General features: G+C 47.1%; 1 protein-coding gene across 2 annotated transcripts; it reads left to right on the plus strand.

Moving 5' to 3' along the window:
* Positions 1–5,563: 5,563 nt before the first annotated feature.
* LOC126956299 (protein FRG2-like-2) lies at positions 5,564–7,210 on the plus strand. 2 transcript variants are annotated; one of them, XM_050793139.1, is made up of 4 exons: positions 5,564–5,775; positions 6,033–6,113; positions 6,343–6,420; positions 6,744–7,210. In XM_050793139.1, the coding sequence occupies exons 1-4, from the start codon at positions 5,601–5,603 to the stop codon at positions 7,208–7,210; spliced, it is 801 nt and encodes a 266-aa protein (XP_050649096.1). In that variant the 5' UTR covers positions 5,564–5,600. The 2 variants fall into 2 exon arrangements, with proteins under 2 accessions (XP_050649096.1, XP_050649097.1); XM_050793140.1 differs by having other exon boundaries at positions 6,036–6,113.
* Positions 7,211–18,132: the final 10,922 nt, after the last annotated feature.

Here is an 18,132-nt window from a genome sequence, read left to right on the forward strand (position 1 = left end):
TTTCTGTTTTTCCACGTGAGACGCGTACTCCTCTTTCACCGTGAGTGATTGTGAGCTCCCCAGACCTTCCCGGAAGCAGACACAGGTGCTGTGCTTCCTGTACAGCTTGCAGAACCATGAGCCAGTCAGACTCTTTTCTTATAAATTACCCAGTCTCAAGTTTTCTAAATAGCAATGCAAGAATAGCTTAATACAGCATATGAAAAGAAAGCAATTCATATATTTATCAGTTTGAGTCTCCAGACCTCTGCCAAGCTTCAACTCAAAGAGCAGGAAGTGAGCAACCCCCATCTACTGCTCCTGCTCATGGGAGAATTCTCAGTTTATCTTAAAACATTTCAGGTCAAAAGCCCCGTGTTTTATGCAAAAGAAGGAAGGTGTCTAAAAGAATGGGTCTGTATTTATTTTTATTTCTGAGACAAGGTCCCTTTCCCTGTCACTCTGGCTGGGGTGCAGTGGCTCACTGCAGCTTTGACATTTTGGGCTCCAGCTATTCTCCCACCTCAGCCTCCCAAGTAGCTGGGACCACAGGGGCACCCTACCACAACCGGCTAATATTTGTGTTTTTGGCAGAGATGAGGTTTTGTAATGTTGAGCAGGTTGGTCTTGAACTCCTGAGCTCAAGTGATCCTCCAGTCTCTGCCTTTCAAAGTGCTGGAATTACAGGTGTGAGCCACCACACTGGGCAGATTGGTCTTAACTGATTTTAATCAGGGTACCTGAGCATGGAAGACATGCCCTCAATTTTTTTCCTAATACCATATTTGACAGTTTTATAACTATGATTTTTTTATTCCTGTAATTCATAAGGATATGATAGTAAAAGACCTTGAAAACCTTTGGGGAAAAAAGTGCTATATTGTGCTTGAAACCACCTTTTACTCTGAAAGCAAGTGCCATCCAGATACATCTGTGGAGAAGATATTTTCTTCTGCTGCATTTTAGCCAAACAGCCGAGTGTGTCTTGAAGTTGTTTTTTGATTTTTAACAGGACAAGTGTGTTTTCTAAGACCCCAAACTCAGGAGTGGCCATGGGGAAAATCACCATTGCTCACATGGAAAGCACGCACAGCAAATGCATTTCTCACCCCGAACCAGGAGTTGTTCCCCCTGGGTGCACATGGGAATCAACAGGAGGCTTTTAAAGTTACCTAAACTCAAAAGGCAATAGATAAATGAATGTAGAATCCCTGCAGTGGGACCTGGGCCACAGTGCTGTTTAAAGCTCTCTGGGTGACTATCGGGAACAACCAAGCCCCCAAACGGCTGCTTTAAATCAGCTTCTTCCGGTGAACTAGTGGCAAATGGTTTCCCGAAATGAATGGTTTAAATCAGCCTCCTCCGGTGAGCTAGTGGCAAATGGTTTCCTGAAATGAATGGGAAGATTTGCTGCTGGGTTATGGTCTTCTGATCTTACCTGCATTACCTAATTTTCTTTGCAGAACTGGCCTCTGCTACACATTTTATTCCTGATTCAGTCCAGTTCTACTCATACCAAATGCATAGTGTACGCTAGGTGACCTTGCATTGCTGAACTCAGGGGAGAGGACTTTGCTGAATAATAATTGCATCCTAAAAAAAAACTCAAAATACTGGACTCAAATGATTCTCCTGCCTTGGCTTCCCAAAGAGCTGTGACTGTAGGCATGAGCCACCATGCTTGGCCTATACCCTAAAAAATTAAAACCATCCTACTTACTAAATTGATGTAAACATGGGAAGACCTAGGTCACCAAAGTGTTAGGACATAAGTAAATACCTTGGAATATTAACATCCACCTGATGATGCCCTGAGTAAACACGTCCTACTTTAAAACAATACAAAACAATGCTATTATTCTGAAATTTGAAGTTAAAATTTTGTGCAAATAGGTAACATTTAAATTTTTATATATGTATAACATTCATGCAGAAAGACATATACAAAGAAATCACGTAAAGTTCAATCAGTTATTACAAAGTGAACACACGTGTGTAACCTAGAAATAGAACCAGCTTCACTGATGCCCTGGCAACCACTTTCTCTCTTTTCGTTCCCCCAAAGTCACTAAGATCTTAAGGGCTAACATTGTAGATCAACTTTGTTTTCTCACACGTTTTATCACAGAAAATTTAAAACATATACAAAATAAAAGAAACAGTACAATACGCCTGTTACCCAGGCTCATCAATACCTAATAATATGCCAATTTTGTGTTATCTATACTTCAACTCATTTCTCACACAGAGAAATTGAAGGTAAAATCTTGGCTGAGCACAATGGCTTATGCCTGTGTAATCTCATTACTTTGGAATGACGAGGCAGGAGGATCATTTGAGGTCAGGAGTTTGAGAGCAGCCTGGGCAGCATAGTGAGACCACAACTTCATTTCAATTTTTTTTTTAATTAATCAGGTGCGGTGGTGCATGCCTGGAGTTCCAGCTACTTGGGATGTTGACATAGCAGGATCCCTTGATTCTGGGAGTTTGAGGCTACAGTGAGTTGTGATTGTGCCACTGCACATCAGCCTGGGTGACAGAGTGACTCTGTCTCAAAATAAATAAATAAAGCTTCTATCTTAACTAGCTTTTTACACATAAACACATCCATATAAACAATCCCTCTTTTAACAGTAGAAGTACCAAATTAAAAATCATTAACGTGAACCCATTTTTAACTCAGACTTTACCTTTTAATAAGTTTTTTTTTTTTTTTTTTTTTTTTTGAGGTAAGATATGCACTCATTGGAAGGTCTAATCTTAGCTGGGCACGGTGGCTCAGGTTTGTAACTTCATCACTTTGGGAGCCAGAGCTCAGGAGTTTGAGACCAGCCTAGGCAACATAACGAGAACTCACTGGGGCAAGATATGAGACCTCATCTCTACAACAATTTTCTAAAAGTTAGTTGGGCACAGTGGCGCACACTTGTCATCACAGCTATTTGGGAGGCTGACTTAGGAAGATCACTGGAGTCTGGGAGGTCAAGGCTGTAGTGAGCTCTGATTGCACCGCTGCACTCCATCCAGAGGGACGAGTGAGGCTCTGTCAAAAAAAGGTACAATCTTAACTGTACATTTTTGACTCATCAACACATCCATATAAACAATCCCTCTCTTAAAAATAAAAGTATCCAATTTAACAGATATTAATATTCATGGGAATTACCTAGACATTTTTTGTTTGTTTGGTTTGGATTTTTATTGAAAGGACACACCTAGAAATGTTATTTAAAATCTAGATTTTGATAAAAATAAGCCCGAGTTTTTTATTTTTTTAAGATGAAGTTTTGCTGTGTCACCCAGCTGGAGTACAGTGGCATGATCTCGGCTCACCAAAACCTCTGCCTCCCGAGTTCAAGTGATTCTCCTGCCTCCTGAGTAGCTGGGATTACAGGCGTGAGCCACTACCTTCAGCCAATTTTTTTTTTTTTTTTTTTTAGTACAGATGGGGTTTCCTTATGTTGGGTAGGCTGCCCTCGAACTCCTGACCTAAGGTGATCCACCCGCCTTGGCCTCGCAAAGCGCTGGGATTGCAGGTGTGAGCCACCGTGCCCAGCCAGGCCTGAGTTTTGCCTGAGCATTTCTCTTTCTAAGAAAGTACAGCATATGGCAGTTACAAGGTCTCTTTTATCTAAAATAGAATTTAATAAATAAAAATTTAAAAAAATTACCTGAGATTAAAGGACAAATCAAAGCATGTGTGTAATGTGTTGTCTGTAGAAGTATAGTTTAACAATGACACAAATTATTAATAACCAATAAATGTTATAATAATTTATTAACTAAAATGAACAAAATTCTTATTATGATATCTACGAAAAAACTTTCTTAGAGTAAAATATTCTCATATCTTGAGACGGCACTGGTTAAAAACAGCAAAGATTTGCAAGTTGATGTCTTATCAAGTACTTACTTATCAAGTAAGTAGCAGATCCCTCTTCACATCTTTACAGAGTTATCCAAAAAGCAGTAATTTACACAAGAGCAGACAATTTTCCTAGCTTTCTGTTGAGTTTATATGTTAATGTTGTTATAGAATTTAACTCAATTTTCTTATAAAATTACCTGACCAAATTTTATATGATATTATGATATCATAATATATCAAGATTTATTTAGATGTCAAATAAATTTTATATATCATAATATTATACAATATAACGATATTATAAGTTCCATTTACACTCAGATAATTTCACTAGGCAGTGTCTGTCAACCACCAATATCTTTTTTGGTTCCACTATTTGCACAGACAGCACAGCTGGGAAAACACAGGCTCACCCAGCACAGTCTCTTCCCTGCTTCTTTCTCCTCCTCAGGGAATCCGCTCATCAGTCAATCAAGTCATCTGGGCCTGGAGGCTGAGTTCTCCCTAACACAGAGTGTCTCATTCCTGCATGCTTTCCTCAGCAGACGGGAGACAAGAAGGAAAACTTCTTGTTGGCTGAACAGGTTTCTCCTTCCTGCCGCTCCTTAGAGCCTCAACAAGAAGTTTCTTGCTGTAGTTCTACTGGGGGCCTAGACACAGTTAGGGAGAGACTTTTTCAGGATCCTGTCACAGTGACGAGAAAACAAAGAACCGGGAGCATGTCCCAGCAAGTGTTTCAGCCAGGAAACACTTGCTGGGACATGAACTAACCCTTCTGCAGTCTGAGGGCTCTGACCAGCAGAGACAGACTCTGCTGTAGTAGGAAGGGATGAGGCCGCTGTTCTGAACCTAGAGCTCCACCACACCTTGTTCTGTCTCACTGAGGCAATTTTGAGAGGCTGCCCTGGAATATGTCTTGATGGTGGATGTTGAGAAACAATGTGGGCTTTGATGGGATTCGGGTGGTGTCTGCTGTGTGAAGACAGGAGCTGAATGTTCAGAATCAGGGCTGTTTTTCTTGTGATCAGTTGGGTTACCTGTTTGGAATCAAGTCCATTTTTACTAGGGAGGCTGAATAAATTCCACAGAACACAGTGGTGCTCCCAGGATGACTGAGGCAGGGTGAGAAAGGAGAAATGTTTTTCCACCTAGACTTTTTGCTACCTCAGGAATCAAGGGCTGATTAGGTTAGCACTGGCTCTAATCTAATCAATTCAATTTTATTGCATTTGATCTAATTATCTTCCCCATTTTTAAGGTAGGATGGGCCATTTCATTTGGTATTTATTTTTTCTTTGCATTTTTATTTCATCATATATGTGTGGATCTAACACAATCAACCATAATTTGACATTTGTTGTTTCCAAGCATTTAAGAAATTATAATATCTATGTATACAATGTTAACACTATGTATAATAAATTCTCTTTCTGTGCAAAATATAACTGAGACAGAAATCGGAAGACATGATTCCCCGATCTTCTTCTGATCCCTGTGCTCCCGGTTCTTTGTTTTCTCGTCACTATGACAGGATCCTGAAAAAGTCTCTCCTTAACTTGGTCTAGGCCCCCAGTAGAACTACAGCAAGAAACTTCTTTTTGAGGCTCTAAGAAGCGGCAGGAAGGAGAAACCTGTTCAGCCAATAAGAGTCAGCCACGCCCAGCCGAGGGACGTATAAAGGCAGGTCCAGCGGAATAACCCGCAGTCGGCCTTTGGACGTGAAAGAGTGGCCTCCTTTCACTTGAGCGTCCACATGGGAAAGGGAAATGAAGACCCGGATCTCCACTGCTCCTCCATGCAGCACCCCACTGACCAGCCCCCTTCCCCACAGATCTTTACAGAAAGGGGCCCAGATGAGAAGAAACCATTCAAAGGAAAAGGCAAGACGGCCTCCTCCCATTCCTGTGAGAAGCACATACAAAGGCAAGGTAAGGCCTTGGGCTGCTGCCATGGAGGCTGGAAGGAGAGTTGGAATCAGGGATACTGAGCCATGTGTCTTTAGTAGGGTTTTATTTTGAGATTTGGGGATGGGAAATGGCTTGGTGCCCTCAGGGGACTTTGAGAAATGTGTTCCTCGTGATGCTGGCAGAACTTCACATGAAAGACTGATCCGCAAAAACTCATCAGAGATAGACTATGGGACTCTGCCTAGGGAGAGGTGAGTCATCTAAACTTCCTTTTGCAGCAGGATCAGAGCCCAATCCAAACAAGGAGGAGAATTCTGAGGAAACCAAGCTCAAGGCCGGGAACAGCACTGCTGGATCCGGTAAGATTTGACTCTTTCCAGGCAAGAAGGGACAGGGCAGCAACACTGGCTCCCCTGGCCAGAAAACCGGGAGCTCCTTGGCAGCCAGGGCGGTGCAGATCCTGGACACTGGAGAACAGAAGAGAGTTGGGGTTTGGTGGGAACCTGAGCTCCTGTGTGTCCAGGATGGACTAGGAATTTCAGGGTGTTCAGTTGGAGGCACTTTCTCAAACTCTCATTGTATTCACAGAACCAGAGTCCAGCTCATACCGGGAAAACTGCAGGAAAAGAAAAATCAGTTCCAAGGACAGCTGCCAAGACAGAGCAGGTAGAATCTTGGTGTTTTTTGTTGGTGGTGGTAGTGGTGGGTTTTTTGTTTTTGGTTTGCCCCAAAAGGTAAATAATCAGGAAACTTTTATACGAGGCTTGAGCGGAAAGGGAGTTACTTACTGACAAGTACATTTTTGAGAGCTTAGCACTCTGAGAATATTTGGGGACTCACAAGGGGTTCAACCTCACTTCATTCCAGTGCTGAGATGGTCAGGAAGGAGTGGGAGAGACAAGTGGAGTTCACCTGGGTGCACAGGGGGTTCTGGAAATGAGGGTCTGTGGGGACTGCTCTGGCGAGTCTCTCACATGCTTTCTTTGCAGGGAACTGTCCAGAAGAAGAGTGCAGCTTGCCGCTGAAAAAAAAATCAAGATCCTCCACTGCTGTGCACAACAGTGAAATCCAGGAGACTTGTGATGGCCACCATGGGGGACATTCCAGGGCTCGCACTGGGCGCAGCCAGCGGCACACGTCTCGGGCCCTAGGAGTCCAAACTCCGTCACTTCGAAAAAGCTTGGTGACCTCTGTGCGAGCTATGTCGGAGGCTATTTATCAAGACCTAGCCCAGGTGTGGGCACAGCAGATCCGTTCTCCACTGACCTGGGAGCAGCTCACACTGCTCACTCAGCTCTGGGGGCCTCTGTGTGCCCAGGTGCAGACCTTGTATTCCATGTCCACCCAGGCAGCTTATGTCTTCCCTGCTGAGGGCTGGCTTGTCCCAGCCACACTGCCTGGTCCTGGGGATTCAGCCCTGGATAGAGAAGCCCATCCCTGGGCAGGAGATAACTGAGCCTGTCAGTGGATCAGATGAGGCTGAGCTGGGAGCACCCTGACCCTATTCAGCAGAGGATGCATCTCTGGGAATGAGAACAAGGACCTGCTACTGCTCAGATTCTTCCAGATGACCAGCAGTGACAATTTTAGATGCACTGTGTTAACAAATGACAGAATCCGAAGAAGTCATAGGAAAGAAACTTGAGCAATATAGTCAGCATGGTGAGCCCTGCATTTTGCAGAGCGCTAAGACTATAGACAAATTTTATATTTCATGTTAGCCATTTGATGCCTTTTGGATATCTGATGACAGTCGTGCATTTCTATATAATCAGAAAAATATGAGAACATAATCATGTGAATTTGCATAGATTGTATAAAAGTAAATATAAAATTATATGCTTTTTTTTTTTTTTTTTTTTTTTTTTTGAGACAGTCTTGCTATGTTACCCAGGCTGGAGTGCAGTGGCACAATCCTAGCTCACTGCAACCTCCGTTTCCTGGGTTCAAACAATTCTCATGCCTCAGCCTCCCAAGTAGCTGGGACTACAGGCAGGTACCACCATGCCTGGCTGAGTTTTTTTCTTGTTTTGTTAGTAGAGACAGAGTTTTGTCACATTGACCAGGTTGGCCTCGAACTCAAGTGATCCGCCAGCCTCTGCCTCCCAGTGTGCTGGGATTACAGGCATGAGCCGCCTTACCAAGAAATTGCTTCTCTTTTAATTCAGAAAAGGTTATAGGCTCTCACTCTTCCAGCCTGAACCCATGGAGTACTAATATCCACAAACCATTAATAGCACTCCCTGTGGGAAAATGTCTATACATTTTTACAGTTTGATATAAGTATAGTAAAATTAATATGCAAGCTATTTACTTTTAATATTTCTACATAAAATTTAAGTCAAGATCTATTAAATGGTAAATGATTGTACTTATTTATTCACCTGCCTCATGTTTTATTTCTTTTTAAATATCCTAAATTTAAATTTTATTGTATTTTATACATTTCAATTGATTGTACTGTATTGCAGGATATGGAGATTTCATCACATACTACAGCACAGTGTATTTTGTTATATTTGACATACATTCTGGTATTTTGTACTGAGATCATACAATCTTTCATTATCTAGGAGTATTAATTACTTGTTTGGTTGCTTTATAATTTTCATTTTATGTAATAATGAAATAAACGTTAATGTTGTTTGGAATTTTAAATTTCTTTCATATATAATTTGTATCTAATAAAGATGTGAAAAAGAGAATGTCTTATCTTCACTTCTGCGTCATCCTAACCCTGACCTCCCCGCAGCCCACAGCTCTTGTCATAGTCCGGGGACAGTGTTCCGTTACTACAGGAAATGGGGCCAGTTCAATGGGAATACATAGATAGCAATTGGAGATGTAGAGATTTTATCCTCCACCACTGCGATAGAAAAGAACCACAGTCATGTGAGTCACACAATTTTCGGGTTGACACTGCTTACGAGTTATGCTTACACTATGCTGTAGAATAACTCTGACATAAAATTATGTATATTAAATAAATGCACATACATAAATAACGTGTCTAAATAACAATGTACATATCTTAATGAAAATGAACTTTATTGCTAAAAAAGTTAACACACAGATACATACAATGGGATCATAAAATGTTGAAGAATAGAGATGGGGAGAGGAACACAGACATAGAGAAAGGGAGGAACGGAGCTAGAAAAAGACAGATGAACAGAGGGACATTGGAAAGGAGAAAGTGGGGAGAGGGGGAGGAAGGGAGGTAGGGAGTGGGGAGGGAGGAAGGGAAGGACAGAGGGAGAAAGGGAGGCAGAGACAGAGAGAGGAAGGCAGAGAGAAAAGCGCTCTTCTGCCTCCAGGACCAACAGGACCTTGCACTCCGGGAAAATGTTGGGTGCCCGGTGCGGGCTAAGGGCTCGGCCCACAGCTGCGTCGGCCTGCGGGGCGCTCACCGGGCCCCCGGATCCCCAGTCTGGGTCACTTCATCCCGGAGCAATTCAGACGAATTCCATCTCCCAAGGAATGAGCGAATTGCCCAGAGAGCAATGAGCCGAGACTCAGGTGATCGTCCGTTTTTCATCCACATGGTTCACAGATGACAGAGCCCCACGTTGACCTCGCAACAGAGCGCGAGGCGGAGAGTCCCGTCCGCACAGGAGTCGCACTCAGGCCGATGAAGCGTGGTTTCGGGTTCCACGTTCCTTTGCCCTCTGCAAGGGGGCCTGTTGGTCACGTGTCTCTGGCCCCCGAAAGAGAGATCGTGTTGACTGTTTCCCGAGCTCTGTGGGGACCCAGAAACCTGCAGGGAAGCGTGGAAAAGCAGCGCCGTGTCTTCGCTCTCCTTTCCAGTTTCCAAACAGGCCACAGCGGAGACTCCCCTTGTCGCAGGAAACAGGAATCCGTCGTCAGACCGTGATGCTCCGCACGTTTCTTTTCTCTGTGGTTTCGCTCTCGTTTTCTACATGACAATGAACGAGATCCACACACCTGCGTGTGTGAGACTATCACGGCAACGGCGACACCCACAGGCATTGCCGCCCTCACGGAGAGGGCCTGGAAAACTCAAGACTGTCATGGAGGTTCAGTTCCACGCTCCACCCTTCAGGGTGGTTTCTCCCTGAAAACGTGTGCGAGTCGGCCGGGCGCGGTGGCTCACGCCTGTAATCCCAGCACTTTGGGAGGCCGAGGCAGGTGGATCACGAGGTCAGGAGATCGAGACCATCCTGGCTAACACGGTGAAACCCCGTCTCTACTAAAAAATACCAAAAAACTAGCCGGGCGAGGTGGCGGCGCCTGTAGTCCCAGCTACTCGGGAGGCTGAGGCAGGAGAATGGCGTGAACCCGGGGGGCGGAGCTTGCAGTGAGCTGAGATCCGGCCACTGCACTCCAGCCCGGGCGACAGAGCGAGACTCCGGGTGGCTCAAGCCTGTAATCCCAGCACTTTGGGAGGCCGAGATGGGCGGATCACGAGGTCAGGAGATCGAGACCATCCTGGCTAACACGGTGAAACCCCATCTCTACTAAGAAATACAAAAAATAGCCGGGCGAGGTGGCAGCGCCTGTAGTCCCAGCTACTCGGGAGGCTGAGGCAGGAGAATGGCGTGAACCCGGGAGGCGGAGCTTGCAGTGAGCTGAGATCCGGCCACTGCACTCCAGCCTGGGCTACAGAGCGAGACTCCGTCTCAAAAAAAAAAAAAAAAAAAAAAAAGAAAGAAAACGTGTGCGAGTCAAGACAGCGGCTTCCAGTTTCTATAGAATCACTGGAGAACCCCAGAGAGCCAGCCCCGAAGCCCCGTTCCCCTCCAGTCTGGCCCTGCACCCACCCACCCCACAAGGCCCTGGTCCCTGTGGTTTTCTGCTTCCGAGACTTTTCGGCTACCCGGGACCCTGGGCCCGGAGCTCATGCATATTCATGAAGGGTGAAGCTGGTGGGTCTTTCCCAGGGCCTCTGGCTGGACCTGCCTGCAGCGCAGAGGCCAACTGAGGCTCACCGGAGCTGGCCGGCCTCTCTCTGCCCGTGTCTGTCCGTGAAATTCCGGCCAGGTGCCCCCGCGATGCTCTCCCCACATCTTCCGACAGCCCTTTCCCGGCGGAAGCCCGAGGAACAGGACGGCGAAGGAGACTCATTTGTAACCTGAAGGAAAAGATGCCCTGCCAGCGTGCTTTGAGCGGAACCCGTACGCGAACTGGGAGAGACTTGCCTTTTGGGGTCCAGGATTCAGATTTCCTGTCAGAATCGAAGGTCCAGGCATCCAGGCCAGGGTAGCAGGGACCCGCGCACGCAGGCGGCCTGGGCAACGCGACCCCGGCGGGCGCCACCCTCCTCCCTCCTTGGTCACCTTCACCCACACCAGGGCATGGGGGACAGGGGGGTTTCGTGAGCCAGGCAGCAAGGGTCGCCCCTCTGCTGCAGCCCAGCCAGACTTCTGCCCCAAGCCCAGCAGGAATCTGCCCCGGCACTTGGGGATTTTGGGTTTGCTGCCCTGGCTCCTTCGGAAGTGGCGCTGTCCCACCCTCAGACACCTGAGTGACCTCTGCACCCGAACAGATGGCAGGGAGACCAGGACCCGCAGTACAGGTGCGTGCTCAGTGGGACAGCCTGGGCCCGCTCAGGCTGAGTCACGGGGCCAAGGTGTGCTTGCGCCGCACACGTCCCACATGAGTCCATATTGGGGCTGGGGCCAGGGTCCCCAGGTCGCCAGGGCGGAGTGGGAACCCCGAAGCCGAGGCACATCTACCTGCGCAGCTCGTGCCCCCGAGGCCTCTGCGTGGCAGAAGCAGATGCAAGCCATCCAGGTGCCCTCCCAACCGCTCCAGCGTTCATCTGCGCTCACATCCACCCTGTTATATGAGCTCCTGTCGACCCCAGAATTTCAGGAAAAGGCATAACCTTTCCTAGCAACGGAGCCACTGGGGGAGCTGAAGGACTTGGAAGAGCCCGCTTTTCTGGAACCACTCCTCTGCCAGGAAGAATACCTGGCTCTGCTGAAGGAGCTTTAGGACGCGGGGTTGGGACGGGGTGGGGGCAGGGCAGTGGCCCCTCTTTCGCGATGAACCTCTGGCTCGGTTTGGAGAGGCGTCTCTTCTCTTCCAGCTGACATGTCTAGGATCCCTGAGATCCAGGTCCGGCGAGAGACTCCACACAGACGAGGGCTGTCATTCTTTCCTGAGCATCCCGGGGATCCCGGAGCCCGCTCAGGTACCCAGAGATGGGCCGTCTACTGCACATGCGCGGGTCCTGCAGGCAGCCGGTTAGGGTTTGGGACCAGCCCAGGCAGAGCTCTCATCCCTTCCCCCCCCCCCCACTCCGCATTCCTCAGTGGGGTGGGCGGAGACCTCCCCCCTGGGAAATACCAGCCGGGGCAGCGGCCAGGCCTGCCCTCCTTTCCGCGGCTCGACTCCTCTACCTCTCCACACCACCGTCGCTTGGCCACCCGTGCCCCGCCAGCCTCCTCGGCATCACGTGGAGCGCCCGGCAACCAAATGTAGACCCCCGAGAACACGCGCAAACCGTGGTTCTGCCCTTTCCAGGTGGGAGGAAAGTCAAGCAGAGATGGGGAAAGGAACTGAGACAAAGTGGGAGAGAGGGACAGAGGGAGGAAACGACGGATGGATGGAGGGACCTTGGAAGGGATGGAGGGATAGAGGGAGGGAGCGGGGGAGGGAGGAAAGGAGGGATGGACAGAGGGACCGATGGACAGAGGGATAAAAGGAGTAAGAAATAGAGAAAGGAAGGCAGAGAGAAAAGCGGTCTTCTGCCTCCAGGACCAGCAGAACCTCGCACTCCAGCAAAATGTTGGGTGCCCAGTGCGGGCTAAGGGCTCAGCCCACAGACGCGTCCGCCTGTGGGGCGCTCACCAGCCCTCCGGATCGCCAGCCTGGGTTACTTCATCCCGGAGCAATTCAGAATTCCGTCTCCCAAGGAATGAGCAAATTGCCCAGAGAGCATTTTCATCCGCATGATTCACAGATGACATAGCCCCACGTTGAGCCTGCAACAGAGCGAGAGGCGGATAGTCGGGTCCACACAGGAGTCACTCTCAGGCCGACTGAAGCGTGGTTCCGGGTTCCACGTTCCTTTGCCCTCTACAAGGGGGCCTGTTGCTCAGGTGTCTCTGGCCCCCGAAAGAGAGACCATGTTGACTGTTTCCCGAGCTCTGTGGGGACCCAGAAACCTCCAGGGAAGCATGGAAAAGCAGCACCGTGTCTTCGCTCTCCTTTCCAGTTTCCAAACAGGCCACAGTGGAGACTCCCCTTGTTGCAGGAAACAGGAATCCGTCCTCAGGCCGTGATGCCTCCATCCCCTGCCCAGGCTCCGGGCTCTCTGGGCGGCCTCCCTTTCGCAGACGCTCCAGGCCTTCCCCGACTCTCAGCTCCCGAGCTTCCAACACATCGGACCGGCTCAGGACGGGGTGTGCTCCGAGGCGTCAGGGCCCAGGGCTCACTGCCCTGGGATCCCCTCCGGTGCTCCGCCTTGCCGCGGAAACATTGTTTTGGATGCCTCGCCGCCCCTCCTGCAAGGCCCCCTCTTGCCCCACACACCCAGAGCCGCCAGGGCTGTCCGGGGACACACCGCCAGCCCAGTCCCGCGGGCCCTTTTTCTCACAACGCCCCCACCACTGTCCCTTGTCCCCACGAAGACCTGCCCGTGGTCAACGGGGCTGGAAGGTTCTGCTTTGCCCCACTCTGGCACTAGAGTCCCGGCAGCCTGATCCTGGGAGAGAGGGGCTGACGGACACCCCGACACACCCCACCACCAGCACGAGCAAACCCACCCTGACACACACACACACACGGGTGCACACGCATGGGCACACATGGACACGCACGGACACACACACAGACACACACACACAGACACACACACACGGACACACACACAGACACACACACGGACACACACTGGCACACACATGGACACACACGGGCGCACACACACATGGACACACACAGACACACGCACACGGAACACACACGGACACACACACGGGAACACACATGGACACACACACACGGGAACACACACGGACACACACACGGGAACACACACGGACACACACGCGGGCACACACACATGGACACACATGGGAACACACACGGACACACTGGCACACACACGGACACACACACGAACACGCACATGGGCACACACACACGGACACACACACGGGAACACACATGGACACACACACTGGCACACACACGGGTGCGCGCACACACATGGACACACACGGACACACACACGGACACACACGGGCGCACACACACACGGACACACACACACGGACACACACACGGACACACACACTGGCACACACACGGGCGCACGCACACACACACGGAGACACACACGGGCGTGCACACACACACACGGACACACACACACGGACACACACACGGACACACACACATGGACACACAAAGACACAGACACAGCTTGAAAGAGAGCTACGGAGACCAGGATGGAGAGAGAGAAACGGGGAGAGAGAGAAAGAGAGAGACAGAGACAGAGATGGAGGGGGAGAGAGAGACAGAAGGTGACAGAAGAGCGCGAAGTGGAGGGGGAGGAAGAGAAAGAGGGTGAGGGAGCTGGAGAGCGAGAGCGACAGAGCCTTGGAGAGCGAGGCTGTGTTCAGGTAGACAGGTCCCACTGAGCAGGCCGGGGTAGGGTGGAGGGAGCTTGGGCAGGGCTAGAACAGGGGTCAGGGCCCCCCACGCGGGAAAACAAACGGAGACCTGAGACGTGTTTTTTCTTGGACTGGTTGGTTGCTTTGGGGGTGCGTTTCATAGGGTCCTTCCTTTGTTGGCTTCTCCCTGTCCTCTTGCTGCGGTGGGTCCCGAGATTTGTAGAGTGCGCCCGTCCGTCTGGCGAGAGCCGGGGCACCGAGCGTGTCCACGGCCCGAGGCCTGGGTCTCTCTGGTGTCCCCGGGACTGGAGTTTACACGAAGTCGGTGGCAATGGGAATCCGGGTGCACAAGGATGGATTTCCTCGTGGCTGGCGATGGCAACGTCCTTCCGCAGGGAAAGCAGCCCACGGGTTCTGGAGCAGAGGTCTTGGCTGGCGTCTGTGGGACCCGCTACCCTTGCCCGCCCCTTCCTCCGGCTTGGAAGGTTGCGGCGGCGCTGGATGAATGAACTGAATTGCCCGGGCGTCCGGGGAGCGGGAAGGCACCCGGGAAGGCAGGAAACCTACGCCTGCGCCTTCGGGGTCGGGTGCCTGCCGCAGCGCCCTGGCTGGAGCCCGGCTCCTGGTGGGGCTGCAGCCAGGTGGAGGAGGTGGGATGCTGCCGCCTGGCGGTGCTGCAGCTGCGGACCCCCACGAGGAGGCTTCATCTTGACGTAAATCTTTTTCTTTCTTCAGCTGATGTGTATCCTTAATTTAGGTTAGTGGTAACTCCAGAAATTTAGAGGCACAAAATATGGTTGCCCACAGCGTATTACCGCCTTACCGTATAATCGCATTACCGCCTCCCATTACCACCACCTTTCCCCCTCCCCCCCAAGACTAGGTCTTGCCATGTTGCCCAGGCCACAAACCCCTGGGCTTAAGTGGTTTGCCTGTCTTGGCCTCTCAAAGTGCTGGGATCAGAGGTGTGAGCCACCATGCCCAGCCAACCACCACCAAGTTTTGATTCAGCAGGACTGGGTCATGGAGGAGCTAAGGACCCACAAATTTAGAAAAGTTTTTAAATATCATAACGTTTCTGTGAGGAAACAGTATCTGGTATTAAATTTTTAGACTCTTTTATAATGTTCTGTTCTTTCCACTGAGCACAGTACTAAGTAGTAACTGGAAAATCACAGCAGAAGTCATATTACTTTTTCTAATACAGAGTCCTTGGCTGTTCTCTAAGCTAAACCTGATCACCTATATTGAGAAAAAGAAAAAGCCCCAGAGTGTGAGGAGACAGGAGGTAGTAGCCAAACATCCAAATAGATGGGAATGAATAAAGCAGATGACACAGATGAGATGTCCAAAGGTCAAGGAGAAAGCCAGATCTTGAAGAGTGGTTTGCGAAGCTATGCTCCAATGGAAATCGTTTCTGAGAAGCCCTTGTTTCTTTCTCTTGCTCTCATGTAGAGACAGACATCTTCTGCTCCAGGCTCTTCAATTCTCTAGGACTGGGCTTCCCCTTCGGGGATCATTCTTCCAGGTTACAAAGAAAATCAAAGCCCATTGCATGGCTTGCAAGGGACTGGAGGACCTGGCTGCTTGCTCTTTTATTGCTTTTTAGGACACGGGGCCGTCTGTGATTTTTAAGGAAGTCCATGTTAAACATTTTCTAATTTCCATTTTGAGTCTAAAATGTGTGAGAGTAGTGGAGATATTGGGATTTGGTTTAGAAATCCCGGAAACACCACATCCAGATGTCGTGTTTTCTGTTTTACGATTTCATATCCTATGAAGGTTTCAAATGTGATTCTACAGAAATTCATACTCAAAAATTTTATCAGAACACTAAGCATCTGCCCCATATAATAAAACCTAATGTTATTTTACTTCAAAACTTTAAGTTTTTTGGTATGTATTGAGACTAATACTGTAAACATTCTGTGCCCTAATTCCTAAACTGTAATATGGTTTAATGTATCTACTTTCTACATTTAAAACATGTACTTTGCCATTGAGGAACTTAGAACATTGTTGAGCATGTATTAAATTCCCATTTCTTTCCTGATTTTTAAATAGTTATGATTTTATAATTTTATCTTGCTTAGTTTGAAGCTTACTAGGACTGTGTTATTGATATGTATGTATACATATACACACACACGAGTATATACATAACAACATATGTCATGGATATATGTGTATATGTTTTACATACCTGTATAGACACACTTATGTATATACACACTTATGTGTATATATGCATATGCACATAACATCAATTTTTTGACCAATAAAAATTGCATAATTATGTATTGTGTACATTATAATAATTTGATAGGTATATATATTGTAAAATGTTTAATACAATTAAGTTGATGAACATTTATGTCACCTCACATGGTTGTTTTTTGTAATGAGAGCACTTGAGGTCTCCTACTGTTGTAGCAAATTTTAAGCATACAAAACACTATTATTAACTACATTTTAAAGCTATACATTAGATCCCCAAAACTTATTTATCTTATAACTGAAAGTTTGTACTCTTTGAACACTTTACCATTTTTTCTACCTCCAGACCTGGTCATTACCATTGTACTCTCTGCTTCTATGAGTTCAGCCTTTTTAGATTTTCCATTTAAGTGAGAACACACAGCGTTTGTCTTTCTGTGCCTGGCTTATTTTGCTTAGCATAATGTACCCAGGTTCATTCATGTTGAAATAGCAGAATTTCAATCTTTTTTAAGGGTGAATAATATTCGGTTGTCTGTTTATATCACATTTTCCTTATCCATTCAGCATCTACAGATACGTCGTTTTTTTTTTTTTTTTTTTAATATTCTTGACAGTTGTGAATAATGCTGCATTGAATACAGGGGTGAAGTTTTTTTTGAGATATCTGATTTTATTTTGTTTATAGACAGAAGCAGAATTTCTGGATTGTATGATAGTTCTATTTTTCTTAAATAACCTCCATGCTAATTTTCATAATGACTCTTCCAGTTTACAACTCATTAAGACTGTACAGAAATATTTTGTCACATCCTTGTTAACACTTGTCATATTTCTTCTTTTTGATATTAGGCATTGTAACTGCTGTAAAGTGCTATCTCCTTATGATTTTGATTTGCAATTTTCTGACGAATGGTAATGTTTAGCATCTTTATACACATCTGTTGGCCATTTGAATATGTTTGTTAAAATACTTAGTCTTTTGCCTATTTTTTAGTTCGGTATTATTATTATTGTTTTGTTTCTGATTTGTATGACTTTCTGCTATATTTTGAATACTAACCTCTTATCATATATGGTTTGCAAATATTTTATCCCATCTTAAAAGTTTTCTTATTTTTTGCTGTGCACAATGCTTTGATACACTACAACTTTATGTTTGCTTTTATTGTCGTACTTTTTATATCATATTTAAAAAATCATTGCCAAGGCCAGTATCATGGAGGCTTTTCATATGCTTTTTAAAATATTTTCTTTTAAGGATTTATGTATCAAATTTAAGTCTTTATTTTAAGTCAATTTTTGTGTGTGGCATAAGAAATATGATCTAATTTTTTTATTGTGCTTGTGAGTATACAGTTTTCCCAGCACCAAGTATTGAAAAGGCTATACTTTCTGTATTGCGTATTCATAGTGCCCTTGTCAAAGATTAACTTTAGATGCATAGATTTACTTCTGGGCTCTGTACTCTGTTCCATTAGTTGTTGTGTTGGTTCCTATAAACATACCATTCTATTATGTTTACTGTAGTCTTGAAATGTAGTTTTAAATAATAAAGTGTAATGTCCCTAGATTT

Source organism: Macaca thibetana, chromosome 6, assembly GCF_024542745.1.
Source record: "Macaca thibetana thibetana isolate TM-01 chromosome 6, ASM2454274v1, whole genome shotgun sequence".
Lineage (NCBI taxonomy): Eukaryota > Metazoa > Chordata > Mammalia > Primates > Cercopithecidae > Macaca > Macaca thibetana.